This window comes from Triturus cristatus, chromosome 3_1 (assembly GCF_964204655.1).
Source record: "Triturus cristatus chromosome 3_1, aTriCri1.1, whole genome shotgun sequence".
Lineage (NCBI taxonomy): Eukaryota > Metazoa > Chordata > Amphibia > Caudata > Salamandridae > Triturus > Triturus cristatus.
The window spans coordinates 1,065,609,056-1,065,628,014 of NC_140583.1; the positions used below are offsets into that span (position 1 = coordinate 1,065,609,056).

General features: G+C 44.2%; 1 protein-coding gene across 1 annotated transcript in view; it reads left to right on the forward strand.

Annotated features, from left to right (window-relative positions):
• Window positions 1-18,959, forward strand: part of ABCG4 (ATP binding cassette subfamily G member 4) — a 197,376-nt gene that overhangs the window by 138,838 nt on the left and 39,579 nt on the right. Inside the window, exons 6-8 of the mRNA XM_085645910.1 lie at window positions 13,199-13,249; window positions 16,329-16,474; window positions 18,468-18,591. Coding sequence (XP_085502036.1) covers window positions 13,199-13,249; window positions 16,329-16,474; window positions 18,468-18,591 — 321 coding nt within the window. The remainder of the gene's footprint in view (window positions 1-13,198; window positions 13,250-16,328; window positions 16,475-18,467; window positions 18,592-18,959) is intronic.

Here is an 18,959-nt window from a genome sequence, read left to right on the forward strand (position 1 = left end):
AGGCTACTCTAACTAACTGCATAGTCATATATACATATACTTATACACATACAATGGGGTGTATTATGTGATGTGGTTGCGAGATCTCACTGTGTAATACATAACCAACCCCTTAAGGACCAGTCAGGTTTTGTTTGTCAAACCATAGCTCAATCTGGGGTAGCTTTGAGGAGTCCAACTTTAACAAGGTAACAAAGGAACAAGTGTAAAGCATTGGAACAGCAGGTAACCAGAACGACTGCCCCACACTATCAGTTGAACCCCATAAGAGTTTCACAGATGGGAAGTTAACAAAACCTTACTCAGCAAGGTCTTTCGCCAAAGGGGCAAGTGAAACATCGAACTACTATTTTCTAAGTTTAAGAAATTGCACGATGGTTCTAGGGTAGATAAAATGTGCAACCAGGATCCCGGGGAAATGCATTTTCAATCTCACACTTTTCCTCCACTCCTACTCATCATCAGAACAATGAGCAAAATGAAGAGACAGAACCATGATACCACATATCCTGCTAACATTGGATCTAGATCTCTTACCGTGGCATATTGACCCAATTCCACATCACAACCCCAAAATGCAAGAATGTTTACACAGCAAGGCTCCCGAACATACCGAATACTGAGCATCGATTTGCATGCTACCTTAACATCATAGTTATAATACAGAGGCAAAAATATTGACAGGTAAGTATGTACACTCCACATACAGTACTGTAATGAAATGCTTCTTTTTAGATGGTCGCCTCCAAAGTTTTGGACTGATGCTGCTGGTTTTTCGACTCAGAGAGTGGAGTAATCTTCACTTGCTTGTTGAAGGAACCTTCACTTTGATGCATACTTTGTCTGGTTCCTCTTGAAGTGGCCCATTCCTGAGACCGCAGAACAGAATTAGGGAGATGCAGGAAGAGATTTGAAAAGATCCACTGAAACTTTCTGTCTCTTTCAAATTTATAGGGTTAGGCCACGTAGCAGGAGAATCCATACTTTTGAAAAAAGTACTTTCCATTTGTATCTATGGAGAACAGCTCCTAGGTTTGGAATGTGCTTCTGAGGGGTGAACAATGATTTCTCCATGTTGCGAGATAGGCCCAACCTGCCAAAGCCTCGAACAAGCTGTCATGGACACCTTGGTGGAGTAGGATAAAGTTCCCTCTATCAGTAAGTCGTCAGGGTTAGGAAACACCATGTGACAGTGTTTTTTTAAGGTAGGCTACCAATGGTAAACATTCTTGCTGCAAACATAGGACTAAAAAGGAGCACTTGCAGTTGGTAATGGGCCCGGCTACTTCGTGTATGTATTTGTTATATTAAGAGTGGCTGAGAATGTGGAACTAAGTGTATTACAGATCAAGAGAAGCCATGAACTCCCCCTTCGTTAGGAGCTGAAGAATCTCCTGCAGGCAGACCGTGCATAAGAACTGTTTTTCAGATTTTTATTTAGTTTGTGTAGGCCTGAGATTAGATACTACTCATTGGACCTCTTTTTGACACAGATTAAAAACTTCCTTTTCTCTGGGATTTAGGGACAGATTTGAGGCCTCTTTTTTAGGTCTCGCTGAGTCAGCGTGCATGCGCTGCTCGGAGAGACTTTAGTAAGGGCTTTAAAAAATGCTACCGCTGGCTACAGCTTGCAGTGCATGTGCGCGGGCGCGCGCTTCAGCAGAGGCGCCATATGGCATGATTACTGCTGCGCGCGCACCACTCGCGCACATGCACTGCAAGCTGTGGCCGGCTGTAGCATGGTAGCATTTTTAGCTTGCTAATCGCGGCACCGGTGCTTTCCTTTTAACATTAAAAGTAAAGCGCCGGTGTCGCGATTATAGCAAAAGTAAAGAAATAGAAACAAACATCTATTTCTTTACCTTTGCTATAATCGCGGCACCCACGCTTTACTTTTATTGTTAAAAGTAAAGCACTGGTGCCGCGATTAGAAAGAAAACAAGCATTGGCATAGCCAATAGGTCTCGCCTTTGGGACCTTATAAGTGTTTAGCCATGCAACAGTTGCATAACTAAATATTTAGAAGGTCCCAAAAGCAAGACCTATTGGCTATGCCAATGCATGTTAGGTCTCGCTAGGCAGCGCAGCTGCTCTGGTGAGACATTTAGTTAGTGGATTTTCAAAGTGCTACCCAGGCTTTGGCTGGCCACAAGCTTGAGTGCACGTGCATGTGCACGCGCGCAGCCCCCATCTGCCTTTCCTTTGTTGTCATGGGTAATTAAGCGCCTCTCTCCGGGCACCCTTTCATGTCATCGCTCGTTACCTCTTCTGCCCTCCCCCGCCCTTGGCTGAGCTTCACTTTTTATTTTTCTATCACTTCAATCTCTGCCTGCTCTCCCAGCCCTTACTTTCCTCCCACCGCCCGCTCAATCTCTATCTGAGCCTCTGTCTGTCTTTCGTGTCATTGTCTCTCTGCCTCCTCCTATCTCTTCTTACTAACTCTCTTTCTCTCTCTGAGGTCAATCAGCCTCCTGCGTAGATTAATTAACAGACAGGGCATGAAGGAAGGAACTGTTCAGCCTGACTAATGGCAGTGTGTGCTCACTGGCAGTGCGCGAAGAATGTGCAGTGGGGATGAGAAAGGGGTCAAATGCGGGCAGGAAATTAGAATTGTTTGTAGCAACAGCTGCCTTTATAAGGAAGGGCCAGGTTCACAGAGTTGTGTGCTCATCCAAGAAACTTGATGATGTATAAATACTACCATTTTTTATTACAAATTCACACTCAGAAATAGCTGGATTTATTCGCATCTAAAGTGCAAACAGTGTGGTTCAATTTCAGTGTGAGGAAACCTCCTTAAAACCATAGACGGGAACAACTACAAAATATGCACGTTTGTGGACTTTTCCAATTGTTGTTAGGTTGTTTCATTCCAAGAAACCCAGCCGTCAATGTATTTCTGTCAGGGATTTGAGCCTATATATTTTTCAGGGTGGGAACGTGCAAGAAGGTCGAGAATTTAGTCTAAATATAGGGTCAGTCTTATAGGTGTAGAATTCAGATGTTCTCTGCGCATCATATCTATAGTCTTTTGACTCCCCTGTATTTCCCCTACAGGTTACAACTAAAGTGCTAGAAGATGTGTGACAGCTAAAGAATTATAATTACAATCACAATACATTTTTACTAGTGCCAAAATACAAGAGAGTTGACCTTCAAGTCTTTAACCAGTAAAATACCCGGTTTCAAAATAAAAGTATCTTTTCCATCAGCAATGGAAAAAGCTTGCTATGAGTAATGAGCTGGCCTTATCTTATCTATTGAAATAACCTGTTCTATTCTTGTCACCACCAGTGCTTAATTCATAAGTAGGATTTGTGGCAGATGCATCATGAAGAAGTGGTCATACCTTCTGAGTAGGTTACCTTATGAGTTGAAAGTTACTTCGATGCATGGCTCGGTGAAACCCGGCCTGTCCTTCATTCCCACCCCATGCCCATCCTGTCAGGGGCACTACGGCTTCGTATGAGGTTGATGCCAGTGTCATAGTTCTTAAGTTGTGCATAGAACATTATTTTCTGAGACAAATGCATGATCATAGTTTCCCCCAGTAAACTTTCCGGAGTTACTCATATGCAAGAGGTGGTTATTGGTTCCAGTCTAACCAATTCAATTCCCCATTATTCTTCAACCATTCCACTGGCGATCGTTCACCAGCAGCATTTGGTTGAGATGCTCAACATGGCACTCAAAGCATTGCTAGGGTCTAGGATGAACACCAATGGTCCTCCAGCAAAAGGTCAGTACAGAAAGCCCAGATTAATCTGTCAATCGGACTCCCAGCTCTGGCTGGAGATGCTTTGTTTCCTCAAATCTCACCTGGGAAGTTCCTCCACCTCATGACCCCATCAGCCGACATACCATATGTTCTGAAACTTTGCACTAGCTTCAACAAATGTGCAAGCCCATCATTCAATAGAATGGCTTTCATTTTCTGGGAGACTGCTATTGTGTGCATCTTTGCACATCTCACTTCGTGGGAATATGCCAAAGTCAGATTTACTCTTTGGCTACTCTCATTCAGATGGTGCAGGGATGAAGGCCTGCTGGAGACAACAGGCCTCCTGTACTACAGAGGTCTGTAGCATTCAGAGGATTGCCCTTAAAGGAGTTCTGGAGGCAATATGGGCAACAGGTGAAATACGCACCACCCTGATAATGGCAGACCGTTAGCATTTCTATCCCTTTTTTCGACCTTTAAGCTCCTTGAGCCATCTCCTATGCAATGTGTATGGGGGCAGATCTGAAGGGAAGCATCTCTAAAGACATCATGAACCATACAATATAGCAGAAGGGCACTCACTTTTTGGGAAAATCTGAAAATAAATATGACCTTGCTGAATGCTAAAATATTCACACCTGGGGAAGATATCACAAAAGGGAAGTGATCCCCGGTAGCAAGTAGCGCACATGTTTGGAAAATCCAGAATCTAATACTAAGAGTCAAAAACAGTATGTTTGCAATCTGTCTTCAATTCTTCTCAGGCATCAGACTGTACAGTGTGATGTAAAGTATGTCTCTACTTACCACACTCTCTGAATAGCTGTCACTTCTTTATACCACCCAATACATTTCTTTCTCTGTCGCACCTTTCTGTCCGATGTCTCATTCCTTTACCTAAACACTCCATTTTTACCTGTCTATTTATACATGGCTACGTACCTACCACACTATTGCTCTACCTTTAAACTCTCTCTGTACGTCAAACCTCTCCTTCAATAAACCTCAGTGACCCACAGCACTTACCGTTCATGACCTCAACTTGCCACCTCTCTCCGATCCTAGATCTCTAGCTCTCGGTCAGCTCTCTGCCCCTCTCTTCTCCTCAAGTGCCCCTCTCTCTCTCTTTCTCTCTCTCTCTCTCTCTCTCTACTTTCTCTTCTTTCTGCATCTTGCTGCTCTGTTTGCATCTCATCCCCCTTAATTTCTCTTCCATTTACTTCACCTCCCTCTTAATTTCATCTCTCTTTATCTTACCCTTTCTATCATTTTTGCCATCTATACCTTACCTTTCTCTACCTCTCGCATGCCTCTTTCTACCTCGCCATTCTCTCTTTCATTCCTCTCTCTGCCTCACAACTCACTGCCTCATCTCTCTCTTCCCCACCTCTCATACACTATCTAGCCTCCCAATTTACCTCACCTATTGGCCTTCTATGTCTCTCTTTATATTGATGTCCTCTTTCCCTCACCTTTTCCATTATTTTATTTCTTTCTTTCTCACTCCATCTATCACTCCCTTTGCTTTAATCTCTCTTTCTATCTCCTTCACTGTTTCCGTTCACTCTCTCTGCTTCCGATGTCTCGCTCGTTTAATACATCTGTCTTACCTCTGTCTCTCTCTCCCTATTTCACCATTCTCTACTTCTCCCTCGCCCTGCCTCTGTATTAGCCTCATCTCTCTACCTCATCTGCACCTCTTTACTCTCTACTTCTCATATCTTTCTATTTTTCATCCTACCGGCTCTACCTGCCTCTCTGCCTCGCTACTTTGTTTACCTGACCTGTCATTCTGTGCTTCACCTTTCTATTTGTGCTATCTCATTATAACTCACCTCTCTTCCTATCTTATTTCTCTCTAGACCTTGCACCTCGGGTTGGTACCTTTCTTACCAGCCTACATTTAAAACTTCATGCCAGGCCTCTAAAAACAAGCATTGGTATAGCCAATAGGTCTCACCTTTTGGACCTTATAAGTTTTTAGCCAAGCAATGCAACAGTTGATGTTATTGCACCAAGGATGTTGTGCTGCATAACTAAATACTTATAAGGTCCCAAAAGTGAGGCCTATTGGCTATGCCAATGCTTGTTTTAATATTGAGAGGATCTTGGCCAGAAGCAGATGTAAAATGATGAATGGCCCTCTTGGACGGTGGGGGTCTTTCAGTGAATGTCCGCATATGTCTAACTTGTACCAGAATTTTTTTATCTGTAGTGACGGAACTCCATTTGTTAGGGGAGAGGTGTGGTGCAGTGGCCTGAACTGCTGACTCCGGAGCGTGGGGTTCAAGGTTTGATCCCTGGCACCGGCAGCAGCTCAGTTCAGCATCGTGTGACTCTGGGCAATAGCTCACTTAATCTCCCGGACGACCCCCAGCGCCTTGAAACCCTTGGAGGTGATTAGTTTGCACTTTACAAATACCGGATTTATTTATTTACTTGTGAAGGAAGGCCAAGATTCTCACTCTTTATGGAATCCAGTGTGAGGAACGATGAGGGTGTAGCCTGTCCTGGTGTAGAGTCTGTTTCAACTTTAGGTGTCCAACAACATCAACTATCGCCTAGTGTTTGTCGTGGATAGACTGAAAAATGCAGGGTTCTGTATTTCTGCTGAAAATACAACTGGCGAAATGTCTCTTGAAGTGCCCAATAGGGCTGGTAGCTTTATTACTGAGCAGGATTACCCTCACTTTCTGGAACCCGGATAGGGAAGCTATTGCCTCTGCTAAATACCTCCCAGTGATCTAGTGGTAACAGTTTCCATCCTAATATCTAGAGTTGCATGTTCACTTGCCTGTGAAAAAATAGGGATTGACCACAAAATGGCATGTCCAGAATTCTACTCCTGACCTCAGGACTGAATGATGTATATTGGGGCCCGCCATGTCCTGTCAGCTGGCTTCCTTTGTTATGGTAGCATACATGTCAGGCTCTCCTATAGTTAAGGATGTCCTTTCTACTTTTCACAGGATATCCTTAGTCTCCACTTGCTTACCCCCCAGGATGATGCCTAAAAGGGTGTGATGCCTGGCCACATTTGCTGACAATGTCCTGCAAGAATTGCAAGGGAGTTGGCTATCCTAACTGACATTACTGTCATAGAGGACACTCACTTTCAAGTGTTGCTCAGGCCCCTTCCCTCCTGTCCAGAGGTGCACTGCATGTGGATGAAGGTTTCCAAGCCCGCTTTGGAGCTGCTTGCAACCATAGTGAATCCTCTTGAGGGTGTCTGATGAGACATGCTGGCGTGTACTCTGGAACTTTTGTAGTTTTTATTTTATCAGGCTGAGGGACCACCTTAACTAGATATGCTAGTGTCTGCATGACTCCATATATGGTCCACCATAATAATCATTGTGATGGTCTTTTGGCATGAGACTCTTAAGTCGCACAGAAAGTCTTCTGTCTCCTTGATGGTGACGGGTTATTCCAATTGTTTTAATGCTCTCTCTGTAAGGGAATGGACACCCACTATGTCTTCTGGTGATAAGACTACAGGTGACGGAGTGGATTGGGCTGTAGTTGAAAAGACATAGTTCCTTGATTCTGCTGCACTTGCATGCAGGATGCCATCTTGAACATCACTGTCTTGTTGTTTGCCCTCCCTGTACTGGCACTAAAGGATGTTGTGGCTGCAGAGCTGTTGCTATAGCAGCACTGGCTACAAGTGTGGTTATTGAAGAGGCAGTTATTGTGGTGGTGACAGCATCTGGGAAGGAGGCTGCCGAGACATTGGTTGGGTTCCCAGCTGCACTGGAACCTTGGAATTATTTACTGGTATTCATGGTAATTCTCCTGGTAGTATGGATAGTAACTGCTTTCAAAGTGAGGATTATGATGCCACAGTCATCGTCCAGTAGGTTGTGGCGCAGTTGGTGCTGCTCAGGGATGTGATAACCTTTCCGCTCACCTCAATCGTTTGCACCCTTAGGTGTAACATGTTCCTCATACTCTTGTCATTTCACCCTCAAACGGTTTTGTCTAAATGTTGGCATAAAAGGCCCTTGGTCATCTGGCTTCTCAGTGTCCTGAATCCTGGTTGGTGGTTGCAGCAATACCTACCCTTGTTATTGTGTGTGCAGGTAGTAGGAATCCGGTGATTCCTTTGATAGAGTTCGGGATAATCTTTGAGGATTTTAGAGGATGTAACGGTGATGGTGTTGTCTTTGACGGTGTTGTCAATGGAGCTATTCTCGACCATGCCAGCGGCAAATATGGAACTGTTTACGGCTTCGTTGCTGGACGGGTACCAACAGTGGACAAAGGATGAACCTCTTATTTGGCCTATCTCCAGGAGTGTATGTTCTGTCAGTGAAGGAGATGGAGCTGGTCTGCTTCTCTCTGTTAGTGATGAAAGTACTGAAGACCTTGTTGGTGCACGCATTAATGATCATCTTTTTGTAAACAGCAATGATGGTCGGAGACTCTCAGAGGCAGCCATAATAGAAGCAGCAGTCACTGATTTAGGCATCAACAGGCATACTCACTGAGGTTTTGGCAGTAATCTCTTGGTCATGCAGATTAAGTCAGGAGAGGGACTCCAGTAGCCTTGCTAGAAGATTTCGCTTATGGACGCTCTTTTTTTTAGTGCTTCTTATGACTCCCAATGCGCCCTCCAATGAAACGTATCCCCCTGATGAGTGGCTATACTTTACCTTGGATCTCTGGAACAAAAGGAGGAGGTGACCTTCCTTGACCTTTAAAATTTAGAGGAAAGTTATCTACAGATCCCTCAGTCTTTAGTGCTGGGAGATTGGTATAAGCAGTAGATTCAGTCTTTGTGCAGGTGCTCCACATGAGGCCTCAACTTTCTACTTGTCCCACAAGCCCTGAAAAAGCCTTTTTTGAATACGTCGACACAGCAGATGTACCTAGCCCACACTCCTGAGACAACCCACTGAATCATATGACTTCCTCGAGGACTGAAATATCAAAATCTTCAAGTCATAAACAAGAACAATCACTTATCTGAAGACGGTTGAGCAGAACTCTGAAGGACTCCCTTTACACATGTTTGGCAGGATTGAAAGAAGAAGAGATGTGGTGGCCTCTGGGGGGGGGAGTGGTGTTTATTGTACTCTCACCTCATTAGTTGACGTTGATGTCCCAGTCTGATGACTGGGAAAGATTCAAGCATGTGACTCTATGTAAGGTCCAATGAAAGATCAGCTTTGGGCCTAAGGTTGCAAAACTATAAAACCTTGCACTGTAGAGCTAAGCAGGTTAGACAGAGAGCAGGGTACTGTCAGAGACAGGGCTCTAATGTCGCAGGAAACAAAGCAATGTTTGAGGTGCAGAAATCTCTGGAAGAGAACAAACCAAACGACGAGCTTTGAGCACTGGCAGGGCTACGTTGGCGCCATCAGAAAGTAAGGCATCTTCAGTCTTTCGGCGCTGGTGGTTGATTTTGAAGATATATTCCAGATATATTGTGTAAAAAAAAGGCTAGATTGTTCCTGGCTTCTAACCTCATTGACGCTTAAGAGAGATAAAAAAAACACGACTCAGTGGTTTTAAAATTTCAAAAATGTGTCCTGAAGAAATGACTGGCTCACAAGCATTTCCTGGAGTATTATTTTAGGAATCCCACCACCTCAAATTCCACGTCCTCGTAGCAGGCAGGGACATGTCCGGGCAAAAATAATAACAAGCACATCAAACAGAAAACACTAAGGAATGGTAAAGGGAAAAACCAAGTCAGTGGGATTACTATTCTGGGAAGGATTGAAACCTGAAAAGTTTGGAGCAAGATAATATTTGACCGTAAATGAAGATTCCAAGACACAGAGAGTCATAGCTGCAAACACAGTACATGTATGGAATTAGAAACAGAAATTGCCCAGATGGTACAGAACCTATAGAAAAGGAGGCAGTGCGACCATACTCTTCTGTCTGGAACATACAGAAACAAGCCAACAGCATACATGCAGTGCTTAATTCGTAAAAAAGAAAATAAGTGCCAGGGCCCTCGTCAGGAGGCCACTGCAGCGCCACTGCAGCTTGCACCACCCGTTGCCTCTGCCAGAGCCTCCAATGACAGCACCAACACACTGATAAACAGCACACTCTTAAATATGTGACAATTCCAGGCCCCCAAAGCTATAAAAACGGCCTGGGTGGTAGCTATTAGTTATTTTTTTTTATTGTGTATTGAATTATTAAACATCTGTTGTCCTTATCTCTAAATTCAACTGACAGTGCCACCATGTGCAGACCGTCATTAGTGCCGCTGCTGACAAGTAAGTGCTGGTGCCGGGCACCGTAAACCACTGGTTCTAATTAAGCACTGCTTACATGCAAACATTTTTGAAGAGGAAAGTGGGAGATTTAAAAAAAACAATCTGGAAGATTTATTTTCTCTATTGACTTCTGTTGAAGCAGAGGCAATTTCAAGCAGAAGACAGGCAAAATAAAGCCATTTTTGGCTTAAAAACTCAGGACTCTTCCTTCTGAATCTGGTCTATTGGTATGTATGCAACAGAAGCTGGTACATGAAACTGGCACTGCTCAGTCCTCCTAAATGCCCAGTTGGTAAAGAAACTCAGGAGCCAGGAAAAACTGACAGTGGTCAGTTGGGCTAGACAGTGCTTAATTTGAGCCAGTGGTTTCCGGTGCTCGGCACCAGTACTTGATTGTGAACACCTGCTCTTATGACAGTCTGCCACAGGGTGGCGCTGTTTAACTTATTAAGAGATGAGCACAACAGCAGTTGTTTATTAATTCAATATACATTAAAGATTACTAATAACAGCCGCCCAAGCCATTCTTATGGGTTTGGGGGCTTGAAATAATCTGGGGCAGCTCCTCCATTAAGGCGTAGGAGCGTCACCCCACTGATTTAAATCCCCCTCATGCCCCACAGATGAAAAATAAAATGGTAATAAAGCCAATTTATTACTATTTTTCAATAACCACGTCCCAAGCCGTGTGAGAACGGGGCGGGGCCACTGCTGACTGGCAGCAGCAGAAGGAAGTGATGGACAGGGCACTTTAAATTAAAAGTGTACATGGCTCCTTGGCTGGCTGTCTTAAGATGGCCAGCCAGACATGCACACTTTAAACCTCTCAACCCAGCTGTCTTAAACAGCTGGGTTGAGAGCAAGGAAAGGCCTCCAGTGCTCTTGGGAGCTCTGCGAGAGCCTGCTCTATCCAATCCTGGCGACGTTCTCATTCTGATTAACAGCATGAAAGCAGCACCAGATAAGTTAGGGGAGATGGCTGGGGCCTGCGCTGGCGGGGAGGACACTGGAACCAGAGCGAGGAAGTGCAGCAAGGTGAGTTTTGCTTCTGTTCTTTGAAATGTTTTTAAATGTATTTTACGTGTGTGTGATAATGTGCACTAAATCGCCGACAACATGCATTTCATTACCGTTTTAAAGTTACAATAATGTAATGCCTGTCGCCAATTTTGTTAATGTCATCTTGCGCTGCATGCACCTACCACCCAATTGCCCGTCTCACCACTCTCCGTAGGTGGCAGCCGCCACTGGAAATAATATGAATTGTCACACTTGTAGGGTTGTGATAGTCAGTAGTTGTATTGGTAGTGTCGTTGGCAGCGCTAGCAGGGGCAATGGGTGGTGCAAGCTGCACTGACCTCGTGACGAGGGTCCTGGCACATTATTATTATTTGTTTTTACAAATTAAGCACTGCACAGGAAACCCACAGTGTTCAAGTAACATTAGATGTGAGCATGCCACAGCACTGCACAAATGATAAGAACAACATTAGAAACTGAAAATGTCTAGGTCTCGCAGGAAGTATGACGAACGGGCATTGTCCGAATACATAGGAAAGCAACGCGTTTACAGAGCCACGTGGCCATGGCACTGCTCAGCGAGTGATGTCTTAGTTTTGCTACCTGCTTTAGATCTGGAAAGAGAATGCGCAGACTGGACAGGCGAGGGAATTGTAATGCAGCTAAGTAATATTTGGAAGAGAACTATAATACTAATGGCAAACGTTTAACTCGGTAACAAGGTGGTAAACCTGCAAAGCGACTATTTATATTGTTCGAATAGGTTGTGAAACAGCGCCACTTAACGGCCAAAGTATAGACCACCGACAACAATGGTGTAATTTAATAAATGGCCCAATTTTAAGCGCCTGATTCAAAAAAATTAACTTACACTTTGGGGTAAGTTTATGATTTTTGCTACTCACAAAGGGATTTACGAGTAGTAAATACGAAAGTGCAAGTTTACCTTTGTGAATCAGGCCCTTAGCCTTTAAAATGCTTATATTTTTTGATGTAAGTAAATAGGTATTTTAAGAAATGTAACTGAATGTGCCACAGACTTATCAGAGGCACTAGCCTATATATGTAAATCCTATTTTTAGGTCTGGTCCCTAGACAGGTTTAGCTGTCTCTCCAACCTCAATGTAAAAACAAAAACAAGAGAAATACAAAAATGTATACATACAGAAGTATGCTTTTCGGTCAACCCTCTTGATCCTTTGGTCTGTTTAAGTGTTATTCATGATTTGTTTCCGCCCGCCCAGCACACAGAATGGGGCAATTCGTCAGCCTCCTTCAACCATTTGTTCTCGTGCGCTGGGAGTGACGACATTTTATCTTTGCGCACATGTTCTGAAAATGAGTACAATTCAGTAGCAAGGCTGCTGTACCTGGTCTGCTGGGCCATTGCATTTCTTTCTGTATGTTTTTATATGTTTTCCATTTTATGTATATTTAATACGTTTGGGAAAACATAACAATAGATTGCACGGTTGAGAAGGTCAGACCTAATGGCTTTTGCCAATGTTTATTTAAACTTTCTAATTCTTTGCAGGCGTTCACGTCCTATTTGACCACTTAGACCTTTGCACCCCTGGTGCCCATGGTCCGAGGTGGACACGGTCTGACTATGAGTTAGCGGTGAATTATAAGGATTAAGCTTCCGACCAGACCCAGGAGCAAAGTCCCACTGTGGTCCAAAATATTGTATGACGTTTCAAAAAAATTGAACGCAAATTTTATTAGGTGCATTTCAAAACTTTCCAAGCTTTGCCATTTTCTCAAAAGTTTCTGGGTTTAAATTGTGATATAACAATTCTGCAAAGGTAGGCATCAACAGAAAGAAATACCAGCAAAATAGACTTGAAGTTGGAGAATGCTCGTGCAAAAAAAGATTTTGTACAAAATTTGTCTGCAGAAACTTATTTTACAGGCATGCGTGGCACCATTTTGGGAAGTTTACAAAAGTTTGAAGTCATTATTTAAATTCAAACAGCCCCTGGGCCTCGGGTGAGGTTTCACATTGTAATACATTTAGTTTGCAGCTCCTTTTGAATGTATGTTGCCAAAGGCAAAGCGGGGTCTAAACATTTGTAGTTGATTTCTTGAAAGATCCCGAGTACATCCTCTCTGTCCCTGAGACCATATCTCTAAGAATCAGGACACTAACTAGGTGGCCTAACCTTCCAACACCCTGTTTGGATGATAAACTCATTACTTCCGGTTTTGTTTTTTTCAGGTGTCTGCAAACCTTAAATTAAGCGAGAAACAGGAAGTCAAAAAGGAGCTGGTGAGTCTTGGAAATGGGGGTTTAAGAGGTATTTTAATGTGTTTTTAATGACTGACATATAATATATAGAGGGGTGGAGTATTCTAATCTCTCCATTCCACTGATACCCATGCCAGACCAGGAGCCTCAACTTGGTGCCACAGGTGTCTCTGGCTGTGTCAGGTAAAAACTCTTCCAAATATCTGTGTGTCAGCATCCACCAGCTCACCTCTGACTGCCACTCAGTTGCCCACGTGCTGCTCAAAATGTCTGAATCCTCAATGGTACCCCACATGAGGGCCATAGGCAGAGTTATAAGGATCTGGTTCAAATATGGCGTGTCACATTATGTGTTTTATCATTGTTAATCTTATGCAATAAAAATGACAGGAGCTTTGTGGACATCTGAAGAATGAAAGGTGAAATGTGCCGGTCTGTGGAGAGGGCCTGGGTGTTTTTTGGGTTGCATTGGTGTTGTTGAATTACAGCGTTCACCTAGCTGCATTTGTGCTACTGAATCTTAATACTTTTTAAATTAGATTAATGATGTTGGATTTTGCTGTGTATTGTGTTTCTTGGGTGTTGTCAGGAATTGCCCCTTGTGTGCTATCTACTGCTAATGTTGAATTATGACATTAGTGGGTTTCCTGGGATCATGATCCCTTTTCAGTACCATTACTGCAGTTGGTGTATGCATTGTATTAAGCACCGTTGGCAGTGTTTGTACTGTTGCATTATGACGTCTGCTGAGGTCCATTGGCAGCGTCTGTGCTGTTAGATTATGTTCCTTTAGCTATCATAAGCCCTGGAGACCCCGTCTGGATCTCACCCCCTCCAACTCAACTGAATCAATGACAATATATCAATCTATTGATTGCTGTGGGTCCATAGATATGAAATACCAGCATTTGTAAAGCGCACAGCTACCTCTGGAGAGGTGTCCCGGCGCTGGGGGACGTTGGGAAGATTAACCAAGCTATTGCCCAGAGTCACAAGGTGCTGGGCTAACCTGCTGCCGGAGCCAGGGATCGAACCGTGAACCCTGTGGTTCGGAGTCAGGCCCCCTGGCCGCTGCGCCACACCTCTTCCATGTTTATTCCAACAACACATCAAAAACATAACATTTATAAAAACACACTGAAACCGTAGATGTTCACAATGGTACAAAAATACGTATAACAGTTGTGTTGGCTAGTAGGCAACAAAGTACACTTACCAAAAATAAATGACAATTGGTCTTAAGATGATTGATATATACATTTATTTTCATGAAGGCATTCCCTAGAAATGGCACAACGCTCCAGTCTAGAATTCCTTTAATTTCACTAGGACCACACGGGTGAACCTGTGTTCCTGAGGTAGGTTCCTAAATCTCTGTAACGCTGGACACCTCGATGGTGCAGTCCCCCCCACACTTCCAACCCAACACAAAACTGCCAAAGGGGGCCCTGGGGCTACAGCCCCACACCCTATATTGGAAAACTGTGGGCTTATGCCCCCAACCTGATGTGGAAGTAGTTGCAGAATAAGGATTGCTGGTTGTCACTTCAGTGCTGTCCTAAAAAGTAATTGATGGAGGGTACATCTGCTATGGGATTCATTTACTGTTGACGGCAGCTATATCCCAACAAGGGCGGCCAGTGCAGTGAGGCCCTTCCCTCTCCCTACTAAGAAATAGGAATTCAGCAAAAGCTCAGATACTGTCAGTGAAGAAACCAATCCCTTTATTGGATAAATTCACCCCAGTGTGTGGGAAAATGTGTATGCCCCTTATTAATTTACAGAGAATATGTCTCAAATGACTTGGCCTGGGACACTGCGTGACCATTTCAGGTTTAAGATGCATTAAACATATTGGTCTTAATGCCTGTGTCCCGGATGCGTCTACATATAATGTGGGATTTTGCTATACAAGCCTCTGGAAATGGCCAAACCATAAAATTATTTCAAGACACATTTCCTCAAATCCTTTCAACCCAGTTTTACTAGGTCAATAGCACTAAAAGAGAGCAAAGAGACAATATGGTGCCCCACAGGAAAGGAAAAACCACTATAACAATTCATAAGGGCTATAACATATCAGGCGGAAACAAGGGTGACCAGCACTTGTCTTCTTGCTGTGTAAGATCTGCTGGTGCGACTGTGCCCTGCCTCAATCCTGTCCTCCTGTAATGATGGCCTTTCGAAAAGGGCACGTGCAAAATGATACCTGCCCTAAATATTCCCCAGCCATTGCAACAATGGTGGTAGAAGTGATTCACCAAACGCATTATGCATTTCCTGGTTCCTGTCCCTTGATACGGAAGTCAGGAACCAGGAAGTCCTCCACATTGCCCCCCACCCCCCAAGTTTCATGTCAAAGACACAAAAGAAGGGGCGGTACAATGTGGTTGTGTATTGGGGACCAGAGCAAGTGTTGGTGCTGTTGGATTAAGACGTGTGTTTGTTTTGACTCAGCTGGTGAATTTGAATTTTGGTGTGTGTTGGGTACTTCTGTCTCTGGTGTTGGAGTATGAGTTTTTTGTAGTCCTGATGAAGCTGGTGCTGTCGTATTATGATGTGTGCTGGGGTCCTTTGGGAGATTTGTTGGATTATAATTTTGAATTATCCTATTTGTTGCATAGCATTCATCATGGTGAAGTATATTTGTTGTTGTTTATAGACGATGCAGTTGAGTACGAAGCAAGTTGAGTCTTTCTGGGTTTGTTGATTTATGGTGCCTGTTCAATACTGTTGACATGACTGGATCAGAGGGGATGGTTGATGACCACAGAATTATGATGCCTTTTGTTCAGTACGGTTGATCACGATGTTTGTTGTATAGTGTATGTTGCTTGTTTGTAGTGTTTGTGCTGTCGACCTATAGCACCTTTAGCACTAATTGGGAGCCATTGGTTTTATTAGATTATGTCGATTGTTTGGCATTGTTGAAAGCTATTGATTTACAGTGACTTCTGAGACTTATGGGTTTTGTTGTAATATGTTTCTCAATCCCTTGAGATTTGATGGGTACTGTTTCATCCTTTTCTCCTCCTCTTGCCCCCACACCCTTTTCCTTCACCCCCACACATTCCCCTTCCTACCTCCCACCCCTCTTCAGGTGAATGAGATCCTCACTGCTCTAGGACTCCTAGAGTGCGAATTTACCCGCACTCTCTCACTGTCGGGCGGGCAACGCAAGCGACTTGCCATCGCACTGGAGCTGGTCAACAACCCACCAGTCATGTTCTTTGATGAGCCAACCAGGTAAGAGCAGCTGCACCTTCCACTGCATTTGATGACCCAGCATCCCTTATTGCAGTAACTCTCCAGTCTCTGCGGCTTTCCTGTCTCTGAGGCTTGCCAACCTCTGCATCACTCGCAGATTCTGCTGTTGAGTATCTATCAGAAAACAGGTGTCAACTCCATAACTGGAAGAGCAGTGGCCCACTCTCTTCCACCTTTTTTGGACACTGCACACATTCACAGTGGTTCTTGTTTATTTCTCTGTCCAGGCCATAATTTACACTGTTTACAGTCCTGGACTTTAGAATACTTGGTGTATTCTGGGTCTTGTAGTCTTGTTTTTCTTGCATATAAATAATTGGGCTAACACTGGAAAAAATGATTTCTACGTGAAAAGCACAGAACTGCAGTCTAGAGTGAAGTGGTGAGCGTACATCTCCTTACAGTGTTGAATGCATTCCACGTCGCTTACCTCTCCTGGGCAGTGCCAGCTGGTCCCCCTCACCTCTCCCCCTTTTCTTTGCAGCTTAGAAGCACAGTGGTTGTTTGTGTCTACTTCTAGGCCTGGCAGAGAAGCTGCTGGCAGAATCTTGTTCTATACCTGTGTAGTTATCTTTCTCTCTGTGGACATTGGGAGTTTGTCTTGCATCAAGATGGACCCTTCTGAAAGACATGAGCACCACTGTCGCTTATGTGGTTGCATGCATTTAACGTAATTTTATGTAAAACCTAACCTTCACGAAATAGTGCTGCATCCATTTGATAACTGGGGCCTCCACCGAAGCCAGAAGGACTCTTGCCTCGCAGCATTTCTCCCCTTGTGTGAGCTGGTCTTTCCTTGTACATTCCAAGAAACCCTCTCTGACCTGCCTTGTCTCCTAGCTCTCCCTCTTCTGCAGCTGCTGCTTGGTCAGTAATGCCCGTAGGAGGGGGTCAGCACTATGTCCTCAACAGCTTAGGCTTTCAGCCACCAAAGTGTCAACTGAGGGATTCTTTGAGGCAGGTTCAACACTGGTCATCAAATAATCCCACTGGGAGGTTTGAATTTAACTACATCATTGTTGTACTTGACTCCTTGCATTGAATAGTAATCTTTAATCTCCTATTTGCTTTTTGGTAAGAACTTTTTATTGCTGGTCATGGAGACGGTTTTAAGGGGAAATCCACCAGAAGAGACCATAAGCATATTTTCAAATGAATAAACACCATGGGCCTACTTACCGCCATCACAGTGGGAATGAGACTGGCAGACAAGGAGTTGGCGGTCCCACCTACCATATGATTAGACCACCATGTAGGCAGTTGGAAACTGGCTCTTTCTACTGTGGCTTGTACTGCGGCCCAGGAAAAGGCAGTGGAAAAAAGCATTTTGTGCACATCCATGCATCGTGTGCCAGGCCCCATGTGGTACCTGGCACGTGGTGCATAAATGTGTGGGGGGGTACTACATGTGCCCCCCAGGCCACTTAGCAGTGGTCCACTGGGGACGGGTGCCCTGCTTGAGGCCCCCAAAGTCCCTTTCCAGCTGATGTTTCATGGCAGTGGAACCACCACAAAAAGGCAGTCAGAAAGGGATATCGTCCCCAATGTAGGGTTAGGAATCCCACAGCTGTCCCGATTGGATCTTTGTTCCTGCCGGAGGCCGCGGTCCTACCCCCATCCTCTGTGCTCCGACTGCCGGTATTTTAATCCGGTGATCAAACCAATTCCTAGTATGTCGGACGGGCCGCCACCCACGGCCTGTTGGTGACGGTCTACCCGACATCAAAAATTAACTAGATAAGTCCCACCACCACTCTCCTCCCACTAAGCGTGTGTCTATGATGTCTGGGCACTCTATGGCTGAATTAACGTCTGTGTGCTTTTGGTGAGATGTCTCCATATGAGCTGCAAAGAACTAGGGTCAGCTCTCTAATGAACCATAATGAAAAATAAACAGGAATTTCTTCTGTCAGCCTACAGTTGTCTCTTGCTGACCTCTCTTTATCTTGTCTCCTATCCCTCTCTCCTTCAGTGGCCTGGACAGCGCTTCCTGCTTCCAGGTGGTTTCCTTGATGAAGTCTCTGGCTCTCGGAGGGCGCACCATTATTTGCACTATCCACCAGCCCAGTGCCAAGCTCTTTGAGATGTTCGATAAGGTGAGTGTCCACAACGCAATCCTTCAAGGGTCAGTAACGCATCTTGTTACTGAATTGCATCGGGTGACATGTGGGAAATGGGAGACTGAGGTCTTCACTGGCTCTGATCTGTGATTGGATCCTCAATTTTTCTTTCCAAAAAATACATTTTCTGCTGCGCTCCTCACATTCCCTCTCAGTAACTTTCTTCATCACAGTGTTTGTTGTTTGCACATGGCTTTTTTCACAAAATTCCCATCGTAATACCACATACTTGACTTTCTAATCAAACTTTAATTTGCCCCCTAGTATTCCAGATATGAATTTATCAAACTTGCTTAACGATATTGAAAGTAAAAACTGACCATGCCAGACATTTCTAACATGTG